This window comes from Harpia harpyja, chromosome 11 (genome assembly GCF_026419915.1).
Source record: "Harpia harpyja isolate bHarHar1 chromosome 11, bHarHar1 primary haplotype, whole genome shotgun sequence".
In the NCBI taxonomy this organism is placed as follows: domain Eukaryota; kingdom Metazoa; phylum Chordata; class Aves; order Accipitriformes; family Accipitridae; genus Harpia; species Harpia harpyja.
This window is the reverse complement of record NC_068950.1, coordinates 39344123-39371365: the sequence shown is the minus strand read 5'-3', so window position 1 is coordinate 39371365 and position 27243 is coordinate 39344123. Positions and strand designations below refer to the sequence as shown.

At 40.3% G+C, this 27243-nt stretch overlaps 1 protein-coding gene across 4 annotated transcripts in view; it reads left to right on the top strand.

Moving 5' to 3' along the window:
* SLC1A7 (solute carrier family 1 member 7) overlaps positions 1-17426 on the top strand; it is a 59126-nt gene extending 41700 nt beyond the window's left edge. Inside the window, exons 8-11 of one of the 4 annotated variants that reach the window (XM_052800865.1) lie at positions 6703-6897; positions 10050-10184; positions 13844-13943; positions 16361-17426. In XM_052800865.1, the coding sequence (XP_052656825.1) occupies positions 6703-6897; positions 10050-10184; positions 13844-13943; positions 16361-16519 (589 nt within the window). In that variant the 3' untranslated portion in view covers positions 16520-17426. Of the gene's footprint in view, positions 1-6702; positions 6898-10049; positions 10185-13843; positions 13944-16063 lie in introns of all 4 variants that reach the window. The other 3 variants (XM_052800866.1, XM_052800864.1, XM_052800863.1) reach the window with 3 other exon arrangements.
* Positions 17427-27243: the final 9817 nt, after the last annotated feature.

Here is a 27243-nt window from a genome sequence, read left to right as displayed (position 1 = left end):
TTTAATCAAGACTTAAAAGATCAGCACATATTCCACCATTTTCAAAAACAGATTACTTTTCTTAATTTTCCTTACTTTGCATCAGCATTGCATTTTGATTTTATAACCAATTTACTAGTACTTTACTGGTCTGGAAACTTTCAGGGCTTGTGTTTTTTAAAATAGTGATCTCCCATTCCTGTCAAGGCAGTTCATCGTTTCTTCATTGGATCTCATCTCCTTAGTCTGTCTCTACCTCTGAGAGTATCAAGCCACTTTACAATCATGAAGTGCCCTCTTTGCAGTTCATAATATATTCAGGTCCAGGTTGCTTGTGGTATATTTCAAGGTTAGAAATGTTCCAATGCCAGTATCATCAATCATAGTAATAAAACAAAAAGTCAGACATGATATGTAGTCACCAAAATACACAACCAGATCTACAAAGGGATGCAGGGGTTTGATTCCCTGTTCTACGTGAGTGCCTAAGTTATGTTACTACTTGGAGAAAGTCCAACATTGGTTGGTTTGAGAATTTTTAGATCAGTTATTTTTTTCTCTCAATTACTTGTAGAAGCATAAGGAAAGAACACACACGGTCTCTAGCAAATGTGAACTAACTCTTCTAAAAAAGACCTGCATATCAGTGATCGTCATTGCAAAGCTTAACTTTTAGGCAACTTTCAACCACATAGGATGCCTATGGTTCATCTTGGAACTCAGCTCCTCATTGGGAGGGTTGGGCTCCTAAGAAAGAGCCCCAAAAGCCAGCATGGTAAGGTGAGCTAGGCAGGCATGAGGCATAGCTCTAAAGCAAAAATCTCAACTGATGAGAGGGAGGCGTCTCTCTCTGGTGAGTCTCTTCAAGGTAAACCAATCCTTACTTGAGGTTTTCTCCAGCCCCATTTCCTTACCCCAAGCTGATGTGAGAGTGCCCAGTGACTGTGGAGAATACCCAGGGAATTCAGCTTGCCCTTAAACCTGTGCTGACTTTGACTCTCCTGGGCTCCGACTCCCAGGAGAGAGCCCCTCTCCTGGGGATATCGAGGACTTTGAGATAGCGCTCTCTCCCTTTCCACTGCGCAAGGAGTAATTACATATTTGTAGGCCCAGAGAGGGTGTAGTTTGGGAACAGAGCTCTGGCACCAGCTGGCAGCTCAGCCTGTCAAGAATCACCAGCAGGACTTGCTACCAGATTTAGTATCTTTATTGTCAGAAGCTAATATACCACCAAAGTTAAGGTGAGTCCTGAGGAAAGGCTCTGAACTTACAGATTTGAGGCTTGGACGTGTTTGATGGAGCTCTGTTTGCTCCTTCTTAACAGTGTGTATATTTTGCAAATCCAACACAGGCCCAACATGTTTTGTAATGTTTTTCTGCTCAAATAGCAGTGCCTTGTCTACAGATAGCTGAACTTTTCACCTTTGTTACACTGAAAGGAATGGATACTGCACATAACTGAGCTGTTGCCAAAAGAACATGCACAAAAAATTGGGGCTGGACAGGAGAGCTGCTTCTCCTGACAGTCAACACATCTGTATCTGGTTAAATAATACTTGCCACAGGGGCATTATATAACACTCATAATGTGGGTATTGGATTTTCAGATCATCTTAAAGGAGAACAAAGAGTTGGTTTTAAGTGTACTGATGTGTTTCTTGGAGATGTTTCTGTGTCGGTTCATGTCTACATCTAAAGATAGAAAGAAAACCACAGATCAGTGTCCTGATATTCATTCCCCTAGTCTGCACCTGTGGAAAGATTTCTTTTTAAGCTAAAAGTCAAACTGCAAGAATCAAAAACAATACCATGTACAAAACCCAAGAATGTAACACAAGGGAACCTGAAAGCCACTAAACAGCCGTCTCATGACAATGATTTTATTGAATCTGAACATTATTTCAACCCATTTCCCTTTAGAAAAAGGTTCTGCACCCCATTCTCGGTCCCCTTATATTTCTCCAGAAATCTCAATCACAGCAATATTTCAGTTTGCACAGACATTACTGGAGAGGCAGGGACAGAGAAAAAGGAGATCTCTTATTCCTTTAGTGCCTCAGTTAGGACACAGTGAACTTGATCTCTATGACTAGCACCAAGTCCCTGCAAGAGTCACCTGGCCAGCCAGCCCCTGAAGCCAAACCCGTGGCCCCAGTACAGGCTGGCTTTGGCAACAGGCATCCATAGCAATGTACACAGCTCCTCTTTACTACATCAGTAAGGTGTGTACAGCACGTGCTGTCATTGCCCACCTTGCCCTGCTCTGTGGTGTGGATTTCTGACTTGCTGCTTTCTTCCCCCCACACCGCCCCTGATCTTGTCACCTCTTACCATGCTGAAAAAGCAGTATTTGGCCTACAGGCAAAATTCCTCTTGATTTTAGCTTTCCTCATTCCAATAACAAGAGGGAATTTTATTTTTCTAGGTCATCTTTCCATATCATTAATGAATTAAAGCAGCAGTTTCTCAGTGGTACATCCCATCAAAAGAAGCAATTTTCATCTTCTCTGAAGACAAACGATAAAACATGAGTTTTTCAAGGGTTTTGCTGCTTATGAAACACTAAGATCTTGGCTATTGCACAGTGTAAATTAAAGGCAGATTTAGCAAAAGGGAGATGAGATCAGTTTGTTGATTTTTTGGAGCAAATATCAAAATGCATTTGAATGATAAGATAAACAGAGCAGGCTGAACAGCTGTTCTTCCACAGTGACTAGCTGTCTTTGTGGCTTGCACTAGTAAGAGCTTGGCTTGATGCAGTGTTAGCTTATGCTCAGTCTCTGCAGCTGCAGCATTTTATCCCAAAATTGAGATAAGACTTTAAAAATGTATTTTTAATTGTTAGAGTTAGTGCTGGGAGAAGATACCTCTCCTCTTAGCTGAAAGCTTTAGGACAGTTTTTAAAAGACTTAACAGATTAAGATCAGTGCTTTAGAATATTTTTTCCTCCTAATAAATGTTACATGTCAGGCTTTCATGTTACTGCTCCCCTGTTTAACACTAGATAAAGCAGCTTTCAAGAAAACAAACTTCACCTAATTTAACTGGAAAGACAAAGTATTTGTCTGAGAATGTTTTTTCTTCAGCCATTGAAATTATATATTAATATAACTAAAAAATGATAGTAGGAACGGGGTTTTTTCATTGCCACCTGTAAGTCACCAACAGCCAAACCCTTAAATAAGACACATATTTTCTGATATGTGCCAGATGATACATTATGAGTAAAATTGAACCATCATTGAACAAGTCAACCTCTCCTAGGATACTCCACATAACTTTTGTCACCTGTATTCAGGAAAAGTTCATTCAGATTGAAACAGGTGCTGAAAGGGTAATCTTTACATGGGATGCAAAGCAGCCATCTTGTAAGAGAAGACTTTAATAAGTCTGATTGGGTCAATCCAGGCTGAGAGGGGACAAAACTGATTTCTAACAATATGTGTTGTAACAGCTGGACTGATTTGTGCAAGGAGAAATGCATAAAGCACATAAAAACAAATTTAGTGTAAATTGAAAAGAGTACATCTGGGTCATAAATCGAATTTCTCATCTGAACAGTGAGTTCTGGAAAGCCTTTCAATAGGAATAGTTAGGACAGACAGTCTACCATCTCTAAGATGCAGTGTCATAAATTTGAGTGAGACCGTATATAGTAGTTGCCTGTGCTAGGAAGGTACAAGAATCTGTGATCTGGAAATTTGCTTCCTTTCAATATCTTGCACAATGTTTTTCATCATCATTGCACTTACATTCTGCCCATTTTCTTTTTTACTTTAATATTTAATAAACAACAAAACCGACATCTAGTTATGAGCCCTAGAAATTTTACTTCTAACAGCACAAAATTAAAATGAAAGAAATACCTGACTCTGTGAGATAATGAACAAGTTTAAAAGTTAAATTCTTGCAAAAATAGTGTCATACTTTCTGTTTACAACAGTGGAAAGAGATACAGATTTTGCTGGTTGTGCCATTGGTATTATGGGGTTGTTTTGCACAATCTTTTTCACATCTCAACCAAATCGGAAGATGTCAGTCAGTTAAAATTTGCATGTTTCACAGCTTGGCTCTCTGCCCTCAGAACAGGAAGACATTTAGGTTTAAAATTCTGCTATGTCAAAGTGTGGGCAAGGTGGAAAGGACTTGTAAGATTACATTTTTCTCCTCTTTTTCCCACAAAGAAATTAGACAGGGTTTTGTTACAGAAAAGCCAAATGGCCGAGGAGAGACTGTCTTTAAAAACAAGTAACCCTCCACAACTGAAGTAGCTGCAGGGAAGGGAGACAGTGAATAATAAGTTTAGTAATTGCTTCCTGGCCATGCCCATAGTTAAGAACATCTAGAAGTGCTACTGTGGTGGTCCTCTCCTAGCTGCAGCTACACCAGGGGTTTTAGTGCTACGTTATCTGTAAACCCCAGCCTCACCCTTTTATTTTATGAACATTTTGTGGTAAACAAGATGTAGAGAATTTCAGTCATTCACAAACGAATGTGTGAGAAATGGTAGGCATTACCCAAGAGAGAAATGACATCTAATGTGTAGTTTGGGGGGTTATGCTTTGCTGTGTTTGTTTTTCAAAGTAAATATTGATTAAATATTATGACTGCCAGAATGAAAACGTTTAATATACCCCAGTTACCAGAGGTAATCAGATTTCTATTGCTTCCTTGCCCTTTCAGTCTATTTGCATACTTAGAGAATTACTTTTGTCCAGATTTTCATGGCAGTGACTGCCAGTCTGTAGTAATCATTCACGAGTCAGACTTTATAAGGTTATAGAAAACAGAGATACCGTAATGAGAACATAGACTTGTCTTTTTTCTTTTGTGTTTCTATTGCAGGAAGCTACTTTTCCTTTCCAAACACGGTTACTTTCCGCAAACAAAAGCTTGCACAAATACAAAACGACAACTCCTACTCCTGGAAACATTTTGCTAATGCATTCCTGTAAACTTGGGGTTATGATTTCAGAGTTTTCAGAATCTGTCTGTGGTTTTGTAGGTCATTTGTAACTACTGAGAAAGAATTTGTAGATCAGATGTGTTATCTTCAGTTAAGAACAGAGAATGGTCATTATAAGATTTAGGTATCAGAGCCACATTGCTGATGTGTGGCTCACAACACACAGCAACTGAGCAATCTGAGCTGCCCAAACTCGTGGAAAGATGTCTATATTTCATGACTTGGGGCACGTAGATCACAAGAGAACAGAACATTAAAGACCTTAGTATCACGGTACCAATATTTCCCCTATAACTACTTACATCTTTAGAGAGGTAAATTTTGAATAATTTTGAAGGAGTTTGCTATTTTACATCATTTAAATAGTCTCAGATACTAAGCGGTATATTAAAATGAGTATCATAACAAGGAAAATATTTTGCCATTTGTATATTTTCTTCAGTGGTATTACTTATTTTCTGTACAAACTGATGTGCCATAAAAAATACCCCCTCGCTCACTTGAATGCAGTTTAATTACTCGTGACATTTTAGTGAATGTGACACTGTATGGTAAAATGCAGAATGTTGCAAAAGGGCTGATAAAATATAAAGATAAACATGCCTAGGCATGTTACTATTTAAAAATGCATGCATCTTATTGAAAATGAGGAAATTTATGACCAGATAATATTTAATTAATTGTCTCAGTTAATGAAAACAAAAATCAGGATTTTTTTTTTAGACTAAGAAATCAAGGGTTAAAGTTTGGAAGGGGTCAAGCTCATTTTAAAATTAATACCTGTCAAACAGTCTTATACCATTCCACTCCATTCCATACTATTCCACACACATACATATTTATATCTCATTTTCATATGTACACATTATTATACGACCTGCAATTATGTGATTGTTACATGATCACACAAGGGACATGGGCAGATCTGTCCCAGAGAGGAAATGGGATTGTATATTCCTGAATACAGGAGCTTGGTCTGTAGCTTTTATTTTCAGGCATACTGTTGATAAGATCTTTGCCTAACCCCTTGCAGAAATTTCTTACATATGAGGTAGGACATTACAGCATTAATGCATTCTGTGGTAAAAGAAGGAGTAGTTTCTTGCTCAGAGCTGTTGCCCACTGGGGTGTTTTAGCGTTTAACCCAAGCAGCATTCCAATCTCTTGTAAACTCTCAGTGCCATTATAATTCATTGCCTAAACTGGTCATCTAATTACTGTCAATATGCAGTGAGAACTGGAACACTCCCTAAGGGCAGTTAAGTGAGTTAAGAGCCTTTCTTGCTTTATACCTTTCCTTGGTTTATGGTTACTCTTGCTGTTTAAAAATGGCTTTCTGTTTCAGAAGGCCTAGAAGGAAACTTTTTTAGAAACCATGAGTGCACAACAGTTTTCAGAGATTTTACTAACAAGCTGCACAGGGTGTTTCCCCTGTCTTGCATTTGAGTGTACAATACTGCCTCTGTGGGATTTCTGTCCCTTTTCTTCAGAAAGAGGGAAAGAGAGAACGACATTTTTAATTTGGGGGAAGCAAAATTTGCATTAACTCTAGCATTTATACATGTAACTGTCTTTATCCTCCCTCAAGCAAAGGAGCGAGTTACACGGCAAGTGAGTACACGTGCAGACCAAGGAATGAGAAGCAGCGCTCAGATGGTTAGTGTAAAATTTACCCTGCCTGGAGAAGGTTTGCTACAATTTGTTCTATTCCCCAGAAATAAAAATAATTCAGTGTGTGCTTCTCTGCTGTTTTGCAGCTCTGCCACACTGCCTATCACTTTCAAGTGCTTGTTGGAGAATAACCATGTGGACCGGAGGATTGCGAGGTTTGTGCTGCCTGTGGGAGCCACCATCAATATGGATGGGACAGCACTCTACGAGGCGGTTGCTGCCATCTTCATTGCGCAAGTAAACAACTATGAGCTGGACTTTGGGCAGATTATTACTATAAGGTATAAACCTCAAATTCCACATGCTGCAATTTGCTTATCCTGTTGAGTCTGACACTCTTACGATTCTTGTATGTAGCAATGTTCAGAACAAAACACATCTTTGCTGTTATCAAAGGATGCATTCCTTGAAGGATTGTTATTTTTAAGTAATGCAGAGATCAGGGACCGTACAAAGAGAAATTGTACTGGTACTGTTCAACAGAAGCATGTGGACATCAGGAAACATGTTTCTGTTTGAGGACAACTGTCTAATGTTTACTTTTAGGTAACCCATTGATCATTTACTAGGATTGGAACACTTTACTATTATTATTGGTGTTTAAAACACTATTTTAAACATCAGAATTGTTTTCAACTTTAAGTCTTGTTTGCATCTTTACATGAGAGGAAAAGGTTAAAAAAAATGCAAAACTAGAAGTCCTATATCAGATAACAGGGACTAGTGTGTGTTGGGAAGCTCTTTGACAAACCTTGGAAGAGTAGGGGAACAGGGAGGGAGAACAGATGCTACTATTAGGGCAGGTTTTCATGAAGATGCCATATCACTCAGGTATTTTTTAGATGTCTTCTCTGCTGCTTGTTAAAGCAGAAAACTTCATAAACAACCATGCTCTCAGTGGGTAGAGAGTGCTATAGCTGCATACTCTGTCCTTGAAAGGTCTGTAATGGATCCAAAAGACTCGAAGATCCAGCTGAACAATTGCCGCCAGAATAACTCCAGTGGTTGCCAAAGAATGCCTCGGGGACTGAAACCTGCAAGTTTCCAGCAGGGAACAAATGATTAGAAAAACATTCCTCATAGTCAGAGCCTTGTGCAGCATATTTGAGATCTGCTTACCTACCCACCCAGTGACCTCATCACTGCCCTGTTTACACTGCTGGGCCTTGCCCATCTTCTGCTGGACTTGAAAACCTTCATGACAAGAAGAGGAGAGTCCTGAAACTAACCCCAGATGACAGCTGAGGTTTGCTAATGGGCTTCTGGCAAGATCTGGTTAGACTAGAAACAGAAGAAATAAATTGTGCCCATATGAGCTCTTGCTTCAGGCTCACTCTCTCTCTGAAAATTACTGGAATGACCCTGTGCTAAAATTTAGTCTCTGGTAGTTTTCAATTTGGAGATGTTTTTAGTATGTGGTCCAAAAATATGGCCCAGAGCATGGGCAGACATTATATACACCTTGAAGTAGAGAATGGTGATTTGAAAAATGAAGGAGGGTGATAATAAAAGGAAAGAAGATAAGTTCTAGCTTTCTCTTAGCAGAACCCTATTTTACGTCTTTATTTTCACTCCCTATATTAAGTGCTAGTACATAAGGACCAGAGAGAAGTAAAGACAGTAGAAGGAAAATACAAATGAAGATTGGAAAAATCCAAGAAAGGAAAAGAAATAGACTCACTTACAAAAGAAGTGGGTAAATAGGAAATCACAGTGGATTCAGGACCTTGAATATCTGAAGCCAAATTCTAACTGTATTCTGTGGGCCAAACCAGCCCCAGACCTTGATACTTTAGGACTTGGAGATTTAAAATTCAAATATTCCTGAGTGCCAGGATATTTTTGCCAGAGGGAAAAAACACATTAGAAAAATAATCAGTCTACTTTGCTTATAGTTTGTAAAATCCAGGTTGACAGTTTATATCAATGTGATTATGCAAACTTAGATGTAGCAGAAAAAGAGAGTAAAGATTCTATTCCCATCAGTTGAGCATATTATAGAAAGAAACATCTACATTAAGGTCAAAATTGAATGGAATAGCAGATGACCTTGCCTGTACAATGTTAGTTAAACACTCCAGGTTTTGCTCCCAATTAAGTCATGAGACTCTGTGGCCTGAACTGACTTAGGAGGCAGAAGCAGTCCTAACCAGCTAGCCAGTTTATAGCACTAGCTGGAGAACCTTTTAACATTCATTACAGATAGTTATCTCTTATTCAAATACTGAGCTTCTGTTCCTTCCTTTCTATTTGTACACTGCCTATTACAATGCTATTAGGATGCTATACAGGCTTTTTCAAAACATAGTTTTAAGTCCTTCTCATTCCCCATCACACCCACATGCAAATGTATTTTTTTATTGCAGGAAAGGGCTCTAGTTATAAATACTGATGCTGGTCTACTGGTACACTGTACAGCTGTGAGCAAGATACTGGATATCTCTGTGTCTCGGTTTCCATATTGGTGAATACTGTTACCCTCATTTTCCATCATAGGACGCTAATGAGACTTAACTGCTTGCCAAAAGCTCTGAAATTCTGGATTGATGAATACAGTGGATTATCAGAGTATATGCTTTTTGTCATCCTTTTACAATTGTCAACATTTGTTTTTTGTCTTTCTGCTGGATGGCCTAGCTCTTGGAAGTGGCCAGATGGGTGGAAATGAATATATCCAGTCACTTTTGCTCCTGGAAAAAGGAATGAAATCCCTCCCCTAAAAATAGCATTATGAAAAAAATGTTAAGCCTGCCAGGTCCACTCTTGCCCTGGTCTCCCATTCATTTCTGCTTGCCTGGCTGAAAAAATGGTCTGAAGGTCAAGTAAAAATACTTTCCAGAAACTGAAGAGGTACAGTCACATTCACGCTTGGTTCATATTTAGATCCAAGTATGCAAAGCCATGTGCTGTGCAAGGACTTCACCCTTGGCCCAGCCTCTTTGTGATGGATTGACATTAAAGGCCCTAGCCGCAGCCAGCCGCGGATTTGCCTGGCACAGGGACTGCCGATGATGACTCAGAGATGTCTGCCGGGAGCTCTGCTGCCAAGGGTGAAGCAGTGATGAGGAGTGCTGGCAGAGTCATGGCACACAGCGCTGTGTGGTGCCATGACCCACAAGAAGCTGACATAATGCAGAGAAGCCCACAGCCTGGCGGCCCTCCTTTCTCTGCACTTGTGGTATTAAGAGATAACAGAACTGCCGCACCAGTGCCAAGGCTGCAAAGGTAGAGGGTGAGAATTTAGCACTGGGCAGACAGTTTGGCCTGTTCTTGCTCTCTGACCTGGCTTCTGTCCACAAAACACTGGCACTTCTATGCAGTGGCTTGTGTAAGAAGGATTATTGTTTAGGAAAGCTCCTGTAGAAACATGATGTGGTTACTTGCAGAGCAACCCATCACTGGTAAAGCTTATTCCTTTCTTTCTTTGTTAAAGTATCACAGCAACAGCTGCCAGCATAGGTGCTGCAGGTATCCCGCAAGCTGGCCTGGTGACAATGGTCATTGTTCTGACCTCGGTTGGGCTCCCGACAGACGACATCACGTTGATTATTGCCGTTGACTGGGCACTGTAAGTAACATTAAGCTTTTGAGGTTTCCAGTGTGGCAACATTGCTAAAAAGGCAAATGGTCTTCAGGGGTATAGTAATACAGGTATACATAAAAGGCATGGGAAGTAATTATTTCACTTGAAATGGTGCTAATGTGGCCTCAGATTAAATACTCTGCCAAAGTGGGCGTTATATTGAAAAAAGACAAATGAGAGAGAGTCTGGATGAGACTTGGACAATATGACCTACACGGAAAGGCTGAAGAAGCGGAGTTCATTTAGTCTAAAACCAGAGCAGGCTGAAAGAGGCCACCACAGCAGTTTCCGATATAGATAAGATTGTCCTGAAGAGGACAGTGATCAATTGTTTTTCACATACACAGGGAGGGAGGATGAAGAAGTAGACCAAAGTAACTACCTTAAGTCAGATCACGGGAAAACTTAAGAATGGTTTTTTTCTAAAGGTTAGTCAGGCAATGGAAGTGGCTCCATGTTTTGCAAGCACAGCCATTCTGTAGAGAGGTTACTTTGCTGCATCCCTAATCACTGAGGATTTAACAGCAGAGGCAGAGGCTAAAACTTAACACATTCAGAATAAAAGAGATTCTTGTTACCCATGAGAAGAGCCACTTTAAAAATTCATAAGGATTGGTTTATTTGAACTCTTATCTTTTATGTAAATGTCCATAAATCAATTAAACAATTTTGAATAGTCTAGGAAGATGAATTGTAAAATACTGGTCCCTAGCTCATTAGCATTTCAATTAACTACGTAACTAGCGTATGCATCCACAAGGAAACATTCCAAATTATTTTTTTATTTAATCTATATAAAATATATCTCCATTAATACAGTGGAGTTTCATCACATCAAGTTTCTGGTTAAAAATGTGTTACAAGTCCATTCTGTTATATATCCTATTTTATTCAACTTTAAGCCACTGATGTTTTATGCAAAGAATTGTGAGAAGAGATTATTTACTTTCCTGTTCAGTGTAAGAGAATATTATTATTATTATTAATAGGAGTCATGAGTGTTGTGTGCATATTTTAAGACATATTTTGTTTTAGGAATATCAGGAATATTCTTCTGTGAAGGATAAATAATATCTGCTGTGGGCACCTAAACTTGGGAATGGCAGTTCAGATTTAAATAAAGCAGTCTTTCTGATGGTAGACACTGAAGCTCAATAGTTAATGAGGCACAACAAAATCAAAGTATTTTAAGCTGTATTACAAACGCCTTTTCCCTCTATATTGCTCAGTTTTCACCCAGCTCTTGCAACATCAACATTTCATTGTTTTTCCAGTAAGTCTTCCAGCGTATATGGGAATTACACTTCTTTTTGTCTTACAAAACTTTTCAAAACAGCAGACAAAAAACTTTTTCAGGCTATAGTTCCAGATGGTATTAAAAAGTGAGCAAGGAACAGACCCAATTTTCTGTCTTTTGCAGATGACCTTTCATACAAAAAGTATATTTCTGTATTTCGGCACTTGGTGGTTTCAAGAGCCTGCAGATGCAAAGTGTCAACATGGTTGACATGATGAATATTTTCAATATTAGTTTTGGAAGTACTGGAGTATGAAGAATGCTTAAAGAAGGCTGGTTAGGTGATCTCACGAGACTGAAATACCTATTACAATGCACTACAGGTATTACAACTCATTTAGGTAGCCATAACATGTATGTGAACTTCATACCTTTAGCTAGTACCTAGAGACATAAAGAAGAAAACCAAAACATTTCTCAGCTAATTTATTAAACACAAGGTAAAAGGTTTGCATCTTTAATATCATCTAAAGCTAAAATACCACTGCAACACCTGACTCGCATGTTTGCACTGAAAGAAATGCCACTAGCAGCAGGCTGGCCTCTTAGTAGAGAAATGTCAGCGGCGTGCGGTGTGGTTCTACTCATAGCATAGTGCAGACTACTCCGTACACACAGAAACATGCAATGGAACTGGTCAAACTATGTGCCAGGCAATCCCTTTTCTTAAGAGTTTCAGTGTGGTGCACTGTTTCCTCAGAAAAATCCTGTCTTCAGAAGAGATGCTAATCAGAGCCCAAAAGGGAGAGCAAACTCTTGAGCTCTGCTCATGCAGCTTCTTCTCTACCACAGCTGACTCTTTGCACAATCCAAAATTAACAGCTATGAATATCTTTCCAAGAATCAAAATTTGATGATCAACCAAGGAAAAAAAAGTCTATGTGTAACAGGAACATCTATCAATATGTGCTGTAACAGTATTTTTCCCTGCTTAACATATTCTTGTGGGAATTTTCCTCAAGGCAAAACCCAAAATCAGAACAGCAGGAATTAGAAAAATGGATTCAGCAAACAAGTGTAGGATTGAGTCCTGGAGTCAACAACCACATCTAGGTGTAGGCTGTGGAATATTATTGCTGAAGTTACTTGCAACTGCATGTACAATTTGGGTAACTGCACATGCAAATAACCTTTTATGCAGGAACTTTTATGCTAATTAGGCAAGCAACTGCATAAACATTTGCATGCACAGAGTACATGCCTAAAATATCTGAAAAAAAAATCAGCACACAGTTTCAATTCTCTTCTATATTAAGATACAGGATCAGAAGTCTGGGCAGTGTTGATATTGGACTGCCACTGTCTTTAATAAGCCAAACATCTGGAGATTTCTGAACGTCCATTTTATAACCCACGTTTATAAATTAAGTTACTAATATGACACAGTTTTCAGATGTGTATGTTTTTCTTGGAAAAGACGTGATATATTTCAGACTTAAAAGCTATATTGTCTATTTGAAATCTCATCAATTTTAACTAACAGATTCCAAGGTGTTTCAAGTGTAACACTTGTCTATGACAGCCACTTACTTTTGTGTATTTACAGTCTGTATTTTAATAGATTTATTTTTTAGACAGTGGGTAGAAGGTATAAACAGGGCAGAAATGATCCCATAAATGAATAAATGAAAAATAGTGAAACTATATATATACAAAGTACTGTCAAGCATCCAAATTTAAATTGGAAAAGATGATAACTGAAAATGAAGAATCTTTAAGAGCCACTGGTAGCCATAGCAACCATAGCTTTTTCAGAAACGAACATGATTTAAATATAGGCATTGCTTAGTTTGTGAGTGTAGTTATTTAGCAATCTTCTGAATAATTTTGATTGTATTCTTCACATTCTACCAATACAATAATCTTCTTAACTAGCACTTTGGTTGCTGAGATTGGGCCTTGATAATTAATATAAGGTACTTGTTGTACTGGCTGCCCTCTACTTTTATTGAATTAAGACATTTGCAGCACCAGCCTCCAAATCAGGCCATAATACTGGACCTTAACATAAAAACTCGAACATAAATGCAGTCTTGATCTGCTGTGTTAAACCTTTTTAGTGCTGAATCTGCTTGCACGTATAGGGAGGCATGGCTGCTGCAGTTAGCTCAGTTACAAATTAAAGTATGTGGCAGCACAGTGCACCGAGCTCTGAAAAGGCTGGAAAACCCAACTGAGCAGCTCAGTAACTAGTGGCTGCCCCGTGCCAAACTCCTTACTACCATTTCTAAACTTGTTAGCTCATAAAAACAGCGAAACTGGCCTTCAGCTATAATTACTGCGGTGATGAAGGCATAGGAAGACACCCAAAGAGCCAACAACTTACCATTACTATTTCACTTTCCAGAGACAGGTTTAGGACAATGATCAATGTCCTGGGAGACGCGCTGGCTGCTGGGATCATGGCCCACATCTGCCGGAAGGAATTTATCAAGGACGGTGACGAGGTAACAACACCATGAGTCAGGGTGTGCCAGTGTGTGCCGTATTACAGCAAAGAACCTGCAAGCTCTCAGCCTCCCACATTTGCTTCATCTAGTTTATAAAAGGTCTTTCAGAGAGAGGACAGAATTGGGCAATGTGTTGCTTAGCCAGATGGGGTGGAGAGGTCCTTGCAAAGGCCATGCAAAAAGCCACTCCAGTTCAGAGCTTGCTAGCCAGCTGTGTCTGGCACACTGGGGCTGGGAGCAGAAGAAGCAGCTGCATTGCCCTGCAAATGCACGAGATGCTGGAACTGCAAGTCCCACACTCAGTACCCAAGTCCTGACTGGCCAGTAAGTCATCCTTCTAAAAATGTGACCAGCAACAGAGCAGGGTGAAAAATGTCCTTGAGTATTTGTGTGTAGGGGGAGGTAAAGGTATCTATGAGAGTGTATATGCATAATCAATAAGGTCACAATAAAAGCAACTACCCTGGGTGTTTCAAGCCTCTGTGTTAGCATAACCTGAAGCCACCATTGCAATAATTTCCTTTCTGGACTAGCAGAAGCACATTGCTCCATTCTAGACTTCATTCTCAGGCATCTTTGTGCCTTCTACATTTAATACAAGTCCCTCCTTACATCTTTGTTTTTCCTTCTCTGTATCTTATTCCATATGCCACACATACCCCTGTATTCTGCCCCTGCCTCCCTCCACTCCTATGCTGTTTTTTCCTTCCTCCCTGGCATGCATCATTCAGTCTTTCCTTATATGAGGAACTCCTTCTCATGCTCTTCATTCAAATCCTTGGCAAAGGAGATTCCTAATTCCACAAGCCCATCATGCTTGGAGGTGCTAATCTCCAAGCATTTCAGCTCATGGCAGACTCTCACTACCTTTCTTCCACAAAGACTGAATAGTTTATGCAGAGAGGTTTCATCAGGACTGATTTTCACAAGGCATGTTTCATTTCTGTGCATCATTTGTAGTATTCTACAAAGAACAACAGTATTAATAGCAAAGCTTTATTTCTATTATTATTTCTTCCATTTTACAGACAGTCTTTCTGATAAATCCCATTCTCATGCCTTCCTGCAACATGCATTTAAAATTCCTGCTCTTTCAAGTTTTATATAGAAAGACAGGCCTTATCCTCTGAGGTCCTTAGCACCTGCAGTAATTACTGATGACAGGGTTAGGCCTGAATATATGGGCTACACATATAGCTAGCTACAAAAAACTAAACACACAACCTAATGGTAAAGTATGCCATCTGTTACAGAGCCAGAAGTGTAGTCTGAGTTCCTGCATAACACAGGCCTTCTGACATTTCACTGCTCTATTTAGAACTCAGTCAGAACTCAAGAAGAGATGTTTCAAGAATATGAAATCCCTCCTAAGAGATTATTTAGTCATCTGTGATGAGATTTTTCTTTGCATCATGCTTTATAATTGTATTAAAATATACCATTAGTCTGCCATACATTTTGGCTGCATAATTTGTGGAGTTAGTAATGTATACCCAAAGGCCAAATTTTCTCAGCTGCAAGCCGACCTCTTTTCTCTGCCAGTATTTACATCTTATTTTCCCCATCAGAACTTCTGGTTTGATTTAAAGAACACTTTGGTATTTAACTTATGAATCAGTCAATAAAGTCCTCTTTATTTCTTTTGAAACAGTGCAAACTGAAAAGACAGGCATTAGTTTACTGGGTTAGAAGAAAGGCAGAAGGCAACAATAAATGACTGACTGGTCTATGTAATTGCACTCAAGAGCAAGCACTGCCCAAAGCTCAGCATACTGGTCATTGAGAGTCCGTACCTTTTGAACTTAGCCCTGAAATTCTAGTCTTTATTTACCCTACTTATATCGCTTTACTGATGCAAGCAGTTATTACTGTGAGTATACGTTAAATTAGAGTTGTGACAGAATTTGCATTTTTACATACTTAGAGACACCTTCACTTTATCCAGATGGTGCAAAGATGCTTTAGTGTATATGAGAAAGAGGTCCTGGAAGTCTACGGAGGCCCTAGACAATTTTGGTTAATGTAAAGCAGACCACAGGCTTTCGAAGTAAAAATTCCTTTCCTGTTGTATACAGCAAACAGTGGCAGTATTCCAGATCTTAATGCTTTTCACATAGGTGCCATTGATCTGTGAAACTAAGCCTATTAACATCCATCAGATTGTGGCTTACCAGAGAAATGGCTGTGTGAAGACCATGAATGAATCTCGTGGACCAGAAACAGTGAAAGGGTTTCAGCACCACATACCCGTACAAGTGGAGCAAGAAGAAAGTCCAGTGGAGAATCACACTAAGAAATCCAACAGTAAAGACCACTGCACTATTGAAATAAATGAACTAGAAACAAATGTGTAACTGCTACACTCAGTGGTATCTCATACCACAGTGACCTGATACCCAATCTCTACCTCACAGCTGGAAGAGAGACTCTTTGCCTTGAACAGGAAAATGTGGAATTATCGCCACCCTGCTTGTACTGGAGCTAGGAGACCAGCTGTGAACGTCAGGAAAGGCACACAGCTTGCAAGAGACGTGGGCTTCTTTAGGTGGAAGATTTTAATACGGAAAAATTAACTAATGGACAACTACTGTTTTATTCTGCACTCATTTGACTCCAGTATAGCATTTGAGACTCCTTTGGTTTCTTTTTTTTAAAGTTTTTTTTATTTGACCCTTTTTGATTTTCTAACCAAAGCCTTTTTTTCTGAATCTCAGTAATTATGAACACTGTATTTATGTAGATTTTTTGCTATGTGAAAATGTTTCACCAAAACTGCTAAAGATACTAATTTTGTCTAATATTTGCTAAATAATAGAGTTTGTGCTTAGTTTTAGAAAAGCAGTAAGAAAATCACACTGATTTCCTGATCTCAAGGGGTTACGTATATTACTAAATAACACTTCAAGCAGAGGAGAAGCAAAGCATGCATTTTTGCAAGAAAGCACATTAAGGTAATTCCGATGGGCAGCCTTCAGAGATAGGCATTCAAGTGTGATACATAACACAAAGAATTCCTAGGTCACTGCAGAGCACAGTTTGCCTTCCAAGTGCCAGATTTATTAACCTTTTTTTAACCTAACTCTTCAGTAGAATCAATACCATGCACATGCAGTGGCAGAGGCGATGTGAGCCCTAATCCATAAGCACTGGTGCTAATGTGTCCTCTCCTGTAATCTGTAGGCTGTTCTACTGTAAATATGTATAAACCCAAAGCTGAAGCTCATGAACCACATGCTTCATCCTAAGGACGGGCTGAACACAAACTGGAACCAGGTGATGCTGAGTAATATTGGGGTTTTGTGAGGAGTTTGCTGTGGAAACTGGCCCGTTATTTCTCATAATTCGGTGGTTGATCTACATTGACAGTTACTCCCTTTCCACTATCTACTGAATCTTTCAGTTACAATAGAATCTGCTGAGTATGTTTCCAATGTTTGTGATGATAGAGAACATTTTTAATAAACCTGCCATTTAAAAACAGGCTGTCTGTGCACTTCTACTATTAGTGTCTTCTTATTTCTCTGCCCAAATGGAGAGTGGAAGTGAGGAGACCTTTTGAAAAGTTGGGATTCAATCCAGAGATTACATACTAATTCATACCAATACACTTGACATTATATTTAGCTACTTGTGACATATCAGTTTCAGATAACGTGTGCCTGGTATTATAATATGCTCCTCTCATCTGTAGAGAAAAAATAACCCAGTCAAAAAGGACAATTTCTGCACTTACCAGAAACAGAAATGCTTCATGCACATGATTAATGGTTTTCTTGGGGTGTGCATATTCACCTCTTCTTTGAGAGCTCCTGTTCAGGCTATTTTTTTTTGTCTTGCACTAATTAGTTGCCTTAGAGGGCTGTAGTATAGGTAGTTTAAATATCAAACGGTAAAGCCAGAAAGAACAAACGAACATCTTATTTGCCTATATTTCCTCAGAAATGATGTATTAATTTGAAAATACATACAGTTGGTAACTATTTTCCTGATTTGATCTTAGAGTGAAAACAACAAACACAGAACACAAAGAATAGGGAAGAACTGAAATTATTCAGAACAATTTGTTCCTGAACAAGTCCTGTAATGGACCTGCTCTACAGAGTGCCATTAAAATCAGTGATCTGGGAGAGCTGAGGCTGGTCTGTGCCTCTCTGAATGGGCAGAAGCACTAGCTGACAAACACAGCATCTGATACTTTCATCTCAGCAGCACTGGCAGCTCCAGGAGGTCCCCTTCATCCTTCCCCAGCTGTCCATTCCTCCCTGCACTGCCTCCCCTCCTCTCCCAGCTGTACAGACCCAATTATTTATGAGGCCAGACGAAGAACCAGATGAGAAGTATTTTTAATTCAAACCAGTTCACATATGTTTTTAGCACAGTCCTAACAGACAGTTGTGTCAACACAAGTGAAGGGGTGACACAGGGACAAGAACAAGCAGCCAGGGATGAAACAGCGTAAGCGTGTGTGGAGACGGCAGGATCTCTGCATGCTGACTTTGACAGCAAAGAAAACATAGCAAAGTGTCAACTTCACACAGTCAATTACAGCTATGTGAAGTGATAGTAAAATCCTGCCAGTCATCTATCACTTTACAATCACTTTGCATAGATAAAAATGACGAAGAAAGAGGCCAAGTAGATCCAAGATTTGGAATGAGTAGTTCCAAACTAGTAGTTTTGGATGAGTCTCCCAACACACCATGCCAAGGTGCCATGGTCTGCCAAGCAGAAAGTGCTGCTAGCCTTACCACCACCACCTTCTCCAGCCACCTACAATGTTTGGCTAACTACAAAGTGCAAATCCTTTTGCCTGCTTGCCTGAGATAGCTTACTTAGTCTGCCACTCTTCAGCTTAGTCATGTCTCAAGAGGTCTAAGCCAACTCCACTGCTAAGAAGCTGTGACTTCTACAAGGAGAACTTCAGATGAGATAAAGCGTCAAAGACCAGAAGCAGCAGCCAGTTGTGCTACAGAACTCCTACACAACAAAGAAAACCACAGTTTTGCCATTTACACTCTGGCAAGTAGGGAATGCAGAAGTCTTGTGTGAAGGTGTATTTTTATGGAATCAACAGGCTGTTTTAAAATTAGCCTTCTGCATTCAAACCCTATTCAAAGAGTGTCTAGTTTTACTTTGCAAATTTGAAATGCATTATTTTTTTTACATGATACTGTTCGGATCTTTAAAACTGGGGTTTTATACCAATACCTGCCTCCCATTTAGCTGGGAGGAAGGCAGTGGTCCGGTTTCTCACCTGACCTTTATCATTTGTGGTATCAAATACTGCTAACTAGAGGCCCACGGCACTTTAGTTCTTTGTTCTGGTAAGTATATGTTGCTTAGTGTAGTGTGACCTTGACTGGAGCATCTGACTGCTACCACAGTCATTCTGTACTGAACACAAGATGCCACTGTTAACTGGGGAGAGGCAAACACTGAGGTTAAAATAATTTTTACAGTAAGTTTTCCTCCATGATAGCTATTTTCTGTGTCTTATGGTGATTGTTGTCAAGCAGCTTGACACACGGTGCAATTAGGCTAGCAGTAGGTTCCTTATCATATTTACATGCATGGATCTGTTCACATTTTCCAGCTATAATCACACTTCCTTCCAACGAAAATAATGAAGCTGTTGATTATCAAGTTAGAGTGCAAGCTTTGTGTTGGTAAATACGTTTCTCCTACTTTCAGAGCATGAAAACAAACATGTGACCTTTATAGTCTCAAAACTTTTATATTAAAAAAAATCAATCAATCAATGAAGCAATCACTAATTACAACAGTTTGCATGGAATACTTTCAAGTATATGTGGAAAGAACATATTTCTTAACTGGCAACATTCAACCTTATTTTGAAGTTGCCTTCCCTGCTAAAAAAGAAAGGGAGCTTAGCCAATTAAAGTATACTCAGGACACACTAGGGGAGAGTGCTGAGGAGGGAGAGAAGATAATTAAGAAACGTGGTGCATTGTATACAGCTATGGAAGAAATAATGTGGGAAGTAACCCAAATTAACACACACTTATCAGAGACAGTCGTTTTACGCTGGTTAATTTGCAACTGCATTGCTCTAGAGATACTACTGAAGGGAAAGAGCCATTGCAGATTGTTGTGGCATAAAACTTGATTAAAGACATCTTAAAACAGCTTCTTGAGGATTTTGTCAATGCCAAGGAAGTTTTGAAGTGCTGAATTGCTGTAATAAATCCTTGTGCAAGAATTAGAACTGGGAGAAAGAGACGCAACCAGAGCACTTACGCATCCCACTAACTCCCAAGAGCTTTTGGCTGCCAACCCAAATACAGAAGTTTATGGAGCTAATAGAGTTACTCATATTCTCAGCTAGTCTTAATTGATGCCACTTAAATGACTTAATTGCAGCTAAGCTTATTTGTGCCACCTGAGTACATACATACAAATATGATGATCTAAATAATTAGCCGGAACATTACATTGTAGACTCCCTCCATGCCATACTAGCAATTCTAAAGCACTTAGAAAATACAGTCACTCTGTAACACCCCTACTTGATAAGCTCTCACTTTCAGTTTTACAACAAACATTAATTTTAGTCCGTTTTTAACAGCGAACTAATTTGTAATACTTTCAAAGCAGATGGAAAGCTTCATCTTCAAGCCAGATGGATAGTCTTGGAAATGACCTCAGTCCTTTCTGTGCTCTCCATAAAAATGAGGTAACTACTAGCAGAAGGTGGTTGATGTGTGCAAGCAAAATGTGTAACCTAGGAAATGAATTGCATTTGGAAAACTCAGGCTGCCTTTGATCTTGCCCAATGCTATGTACTCCTGTCTCTGTGTCTCTGCTGAACGACCAGGTGCATTTTTACATCAAGACAGATATCTTTCATTACAGTCACAGTGGCAATGAGGAATTGCTGGTTTTCCCCTCCAGGCACTAAGCTGGCTGAGATCACAGCCCTGCAGCTGAGGACTAAATACAGTAAGGAGAGAAAGCAATGTAGGTTTCTTCTACAGGGATGCTACTGATGTCTATCTTGCGAGGAGGGGAGGATGGGGGCAAGGGGGAGGAGGACACATCTTTTTGCAGTAATAATGGCTGGAAAATATCTGCCTTTGCTGCATGTGGAAAAGAGGTCCCATAATAGACAAATTTAATGCATCCATTCACTAAGGGCCGAGCTGCAAATGAAATACATGTATTAAATTTCTCACTTTAGCCTATGATTTCACATACAACTAAGGAGGCAATATATGCTCAAAATTACATTCCTCACTAACTACTTTGGAGCATACTGATTGATACTTCTGGAATTTATAAGAGGGTTTGTCCCACAAAACCCCGAATGGATGAGATTAATAGAACAGGAAGGGTGGTCACTGCTTAAGTTCAGTTCATTATTTACTGTCTCAGACTTCTCATGTGATCTCATGGTCAAGCGACCACAAGAACGCAGGGTTTGCTTCCCATCTATAAAAAGAGAAAAAATAGTTTTCTAATTCAACAGGGTGTTGCATGGTAAGGATAAATCAGCTGAAGACTGAGACAGTTACATAAGACATTAAAGGGGACTCATATGATTACCTTGGATTAGCCACTACTTTCTCTCTGGAAGCACAAGATCACTACTCACAATATTCACAGGAATTGCCAGGCTCCTGTTTTAAGTGACAAAACCTCAGATTCCATAATTTATAAAGTAGCAACGGTTGTATCTCCATAGCCTAGAAGATGATATATGGGAATGGATTTGGCACAGCTGGGACTTTTGGCAGATTTGTGTCACAGGATATTTTAGATATTTTACAGGCTGTCAAGGTAAAATCATAGCAGTCTGTTACTGAGAGAGTGGTATTTTGAGGAATGAATAAAGAAGGCTTCAGGAAGACAAGATGGTGAGTATTGCCAGGTGAAGAGGAAGAGTGTTTAATCACTTCTTCTCCTGCAGTAGAATCAAACCTCCTTTCCTTGCTGGCTCTAAGATGAGAAGGTACCAACAGCTGGAGATATAGGGATGGAGCAAGCTATCCCTCTCATCACAAAGCTTCTACTTGAGGACAGCCACTAAAGACAGGTCTGCAGGTATCCACAAGCATCTGTGAGTCACTGGTCACCCCTTCACAGCTAATTCTCGGCTACCTCTCACTCACTGAAAACTATTGGAACAGACTATACAGTTAATGGAACAACTCTTTTCCTTCTCCTATTCGTGATATGATGAAAACTTATTTATACTCCTACAAAGACTTTTGGTGGTAGGGCATGCTGTCCTTCCTTCCAAACTAGCATAGAGCATTCAGTCCGGCACAAGAACAAGCAAATATTGTTCCTGAATTGTTTTCAATTCAGACATTACAAAACCCTAGACTTCCCATGCCACTGAGAATTACAGATGTGCTCAGGGTAGGTCACAGTTCTGCTTTTCAGGTTCCATCACAGGAGTTTTTCTTCTGTAAGGTACAGAGTTCTGCATCTGTTGCTTTAAAAGCAGTCATCTTTCATCACAAAGAGGTATCTGCATTTCATTTAGGAATGAAACATATGCTTGTATGTGTCTGCACACAACACTAGCTGAAAGCCAGGATTTGACCCACCACATGAAACTTATTGTAGTTAATTGTTACTTTTGAACTTTCCTAATAAGGATATAATATCTCTAGCGCTCCCCCACCCCCCAAGAAGGGTATTTTAATAAGATGGAAAACGCAGGGGAAGCAAAACAAGAAGTGTTTTATGTTCACAGATATCTCACATTACATCTGCTACAAATACTGTATGGGCTAAATGGCAAAACCAAAAGAAAAACAAGACTGACCTTGAGATGTTTCATTATGATTTCATTGCTTCTAGTGGTTTTATTGGGTTTTACCACTAGGCTATTAAAAACATGTGGAAATTACACAGAACTAAGTCAAACTGAGTGTTTTCAACCCTAAACTTCCATTTTCTTTTCCATTTAAATACTTTAAATTGTTCTTTTATATTTCATGAGTTTTCTTGAAAACAAACTCAAAGTACAGAGATTTGGGTAGTCTATATTTTATTGATAGTTTAATCAGTAAATGTATGATCTTTGTTTTAGAATAAATCTACCAATCTTCTTGGGTTTTTTAATAGAAGAAAGCATCTCTCTGACATGAAATGCTTCCTAACGAAATATCTGGGGAGGGAGGAATCAGGATGGACAGGAGTGTATCAGCCCAGCACTGTGGCTGGAGCTAGCTCTAGCAGAAAGTTCAGAAAGGAAGTCTCAAAGCTCTCCGATGAAGAGAATTTCCACTGTGACTGCTCATTCTTAGTTGTTTTCTCAGTGGTGTTGTGCACAGGACTAATGTACAGCTCCATACTGTACTTTCTGCACAAGTAATCTGCAGCTCTCCAGAGTAAATTTCACAAAAGGTATTAGAGATTATCTGCATCCCAGACATTTTGTTCGTCCCCTCTCTGAAAGCAGGTGGGAACAACCTGGAAGACTCACTTCGTTTGTTCCTGCCTGGTTTGGCATTGGAAGTTTCACTTCGGTTCTTCCTACCTGCTTTACAGAGAGAGTAGGAACAATCAAAGTGAGTCTCCCAGTGCCAAATCTTTTAAGCTGTGGATGATGAGGGTGCCTCATGCTGCAGCAACTCTACTGTCTTCAGCACACCAGTAAAGTGCTTTGAGTTTTATCCCACTGCTGCATTTGAATTAAACAGACCCAAAACAGAAGTCCACCACAAAGAAGGGCAGAAATCTAGAGTGCTATATAAGTAATCAAAGCTAATTTTAATCCTGTATAAAAGATATATCCTAAGTAAAGATTTTTTAAAGCTAATTTCTTTGATGACTGTCAACAAACACACAATTATATCCTAAGTAATAAAAGCATGAGACTCATTCATTTCTTGTCTGCAACTGGAGCTGAGAATACTGCAAATCAATCCACACTTTTATCGGAAGCAACGTTCTCAGCAGTATCATAATCATATGCTAAAAACAGACTCTGGAACTACCATGGGGAAAACTTGAGATAGCCTGCACAACTGTGCATTAAAACAGCCTTTGCCTGATTCAAAACCATTTAAAGAAGGACTTTATTGATGGACTGTTTAATGTCCCTGGATACTACTGAAGAATTTTTATGGAAACACTTTGTATACTGGATTATTAGAACACATTTATCATCCACTGCCTCCACATACATCTCACAGCTGGCTGACTTTACAATAGCGGTATGAATCAGAGCTACAGGGCACACCAATATTTTCCTCACTAAAGGAAAAGGAGTTCTTCAGGGAATTTACTCACTGCTCTTATATTAGCAACGTAATAAAGCAATTACAATGACCTCCATAAATTAATCCCATTAGAGAAGGAAATATCTTGAAAAAACAAGGCTAAATTCATGTTATATAAAACTCTATATATGTTTAAGTTTTTAGGACAACTATTCACAAACCCAGGAAGAAAGACTCACCGATATTACAGTATAGAGTGAAATCAATTAATAGGATATCGGACTATATCATAGAAGCTTTCCAAAAGACTGCTTCCCATCAAAAATATTATTTGTAAAATATGTCTTTATTCTTATTACTTTTTTGTAATCAAAATTTGTAAAAATGTTAGTGGGCCAGTCAACATGGTGACAAACAGCATCATAAACTAAACTCTTATTGACCATCAGGAACCACTGTCAAAAGAGAACAATCTTGAAGTTTCAGTCAGACCCCTCCTGCCTCCCCGCTCTGTGTGGACCACTGAGGAGCAGAAGAAATGGCAGTTGGGTCCCAGGGAGGAGGACACTTCCCGTTTTCATCCACTTTGTTAACGCAGGTCCGTAGCCTCACTCCTGCATGTACCTAACTTCTGCTACTCCAGATCCTCAGCCTTTTCAGGAAAAAGTCCCCTCTATTTGCCTTGCAAAGCAGCAGAGGAGGAGGGGGTTTGGAGTTGGAGGATCCTTTCCTCAACTGCCCTTTTAATGGACAATCCTGTAGTATTTATGGGAGGGAGCTAAGAAAAATATTCTCCGAGTCCACCAAGATAATCTCCAAGCTATACTTTTGTTCAGAAGATCCAGCAGATCTTCACCCTGGCATGGCTGGTTGACCCAGAGCTGGCTGCGAGGAGTGTGGTTGCAGCTCTCTGTCCGGGAAGCAGTCCCGCAGAGATGCTGCGCTGCTGCCAGAGGTCTGCAGTTGGTGGTTCGTTAGGAGCTGCCGCCACTCCCCCAAGGGAGCACTTGGCAGCCTCCCTCCTGCCCCACCACATCCCTTTTCAAATTTGGTCAGAAGTTTTCCTTTGGAGGTTTTTTCTTTCTTTCTTAAGTCATTTTTCCTTAGAAGAGTACCTACTTACTGTGTAAAGCACCTCTTTTTCATTGAACATAACACTTAACCCCCAAACACCACACCATGGCATGGCGAGGCCCTCAAGGCAGAGCAGGAGCTCCCTCGCACCACAAAGGCACTTGACCCCCGCAGCCCCTCACCCTGCCTCCCTCCCTGGCAGCATGGCCGCTGGCGTCCCCCACAACTCACCCCTCCTGCCAGCCGAGGCTGGGGAGTGCTGGTCACCCGCAAGGTCCTGTTGTTCCTTGAAGAGGGGCTCACAGGGCGCCATCTTGGAGGAGGGAAAGCCTCGGCCTTGTGCCACCTCCCTCTCCACAGAGGAGCCGCCATGGCCAGGGCCTCTCCTCTCCTCACAGCGGGCGGGATGGCGTCAGCTCCTTTGTGGGGCCTTTTCGCCCGTTTGGGGCAGGAGGAGCCCTCCACTTCTGTGAACGTGGGGAGCAGAGGGAACCAGGCTCCCCGGATCCAGTCTGACACCCGGCACCTCAGCGTGGGCACTGCAGCCCCTCCCAGTGCCCAGGGAGGGAGAAGAGGCCATAACCCCCTTGTGGGGAGATAAAACCTCTGGGGAAGATGCAATTATCCTTGGCCTTTTTTCCCAGAAGCCCCAAAATGACAAGCCACTGGGGTTACCTAGAGTGGAGTGGTGCAGGGCAGGAGCGGGTAGGGAGTGGGCGCTGGGTGGCCCAGTCCTTGGGAAGGGGTGGCCACGGGGGTGAGGATCCCGAAGGAATAGGGACGAGGGGGAGAATGGCTGCAGAACGGCCCGTCCGCATTGCAGATGCAGCCGGGCTATGTGCCCACTGTCTGAAACAAAAGCTCATTATCCAGGGGCTATTTTTGGCACCCGTTGAGTTCTTGATAGCTCACGTGCTGCATTTGTACTCCTGTTGCTGTGAAAAATCGTATCCAATCCCAGAAAAATCCCATTTCCCCCCCATTTTGTGCAGTATCCTCTGTAATGAGGAAACATGGCCTTTAAAAGAAAAACAGCAAATAAACTTGGACCTCAGTTTCCATACAGACCACGCATGAATACCAAGCATGTGTAAATGCATACGTAGGAATGAAGTTGCCAACTTGAATGTTTTAGACTTCAAGTTTTCACTATCTATACATCTATCTCAGCCTTAAAAACTTTCTATTCTTCTCTTTCCCAAATCCAAGCAATTCACAGGAAGAAAAGTTACATGAAAACAATGGTTGTGTTGTCTCTTTCTGGCCCAACTTTGTGGGCTAAGGAGAAGCCAACTTCACAACTCTCCTCATTTTCACTAAAGGAAATAATATTAGACCCTGTTCCTGGGTTCTGCTCCACCCAAGGTCTGGGTTGGACCTTCGGATTACAGGTACCACCCACAACCAAAAAAATATGTGGACTTAGTCCCATGGACTTCTGACTATTCTTCATCATCTCTCATGGAGCCTCTTATTCCTTTGAAAGAAACAAACAAACTACCATTTTGGTTTGACAGTTTTATGCCCAATGTCATAGGTGCTGATGATACCAGACAAGCGAGGAATCAAGCCTGTCGTTCTCTCTCATCAAACTCTTACACGACAATCGAAAGACATTCTTCTTGAGGGGTTTTGAGGCTTTTACTGGGGAAGAGGGATATCTTTTTTTTTTTTGCTGCTGGAAAACATCGTCCCCTTTAAAGGACAGGTTCAGTGTGCAGTTATTTTGAAATAAACTTGGAAAAGGGTTTCCTAACTGCTTAGTCTACAGGATATGCTCCTTCAACTGTAGGTGGGTCTCCTTTGGCAAAGGCTGAGGCTTGATTAAGAAGTTTAACAGTGTATGTATCATCCTGAAATTTTGGGCCTGATTCTACAAGGTGCTAAAACATACCTTCACCCCTGCATTCACCACATCAGACTCTCAGGGATTCAAAGGAACTCTGGGGCACCCAGCTTCTCACAGAATCACAGTGTAAGGGACTGAAGTTTAAAGCTAATCGAACAGTTGTCAATAAAACTGTACA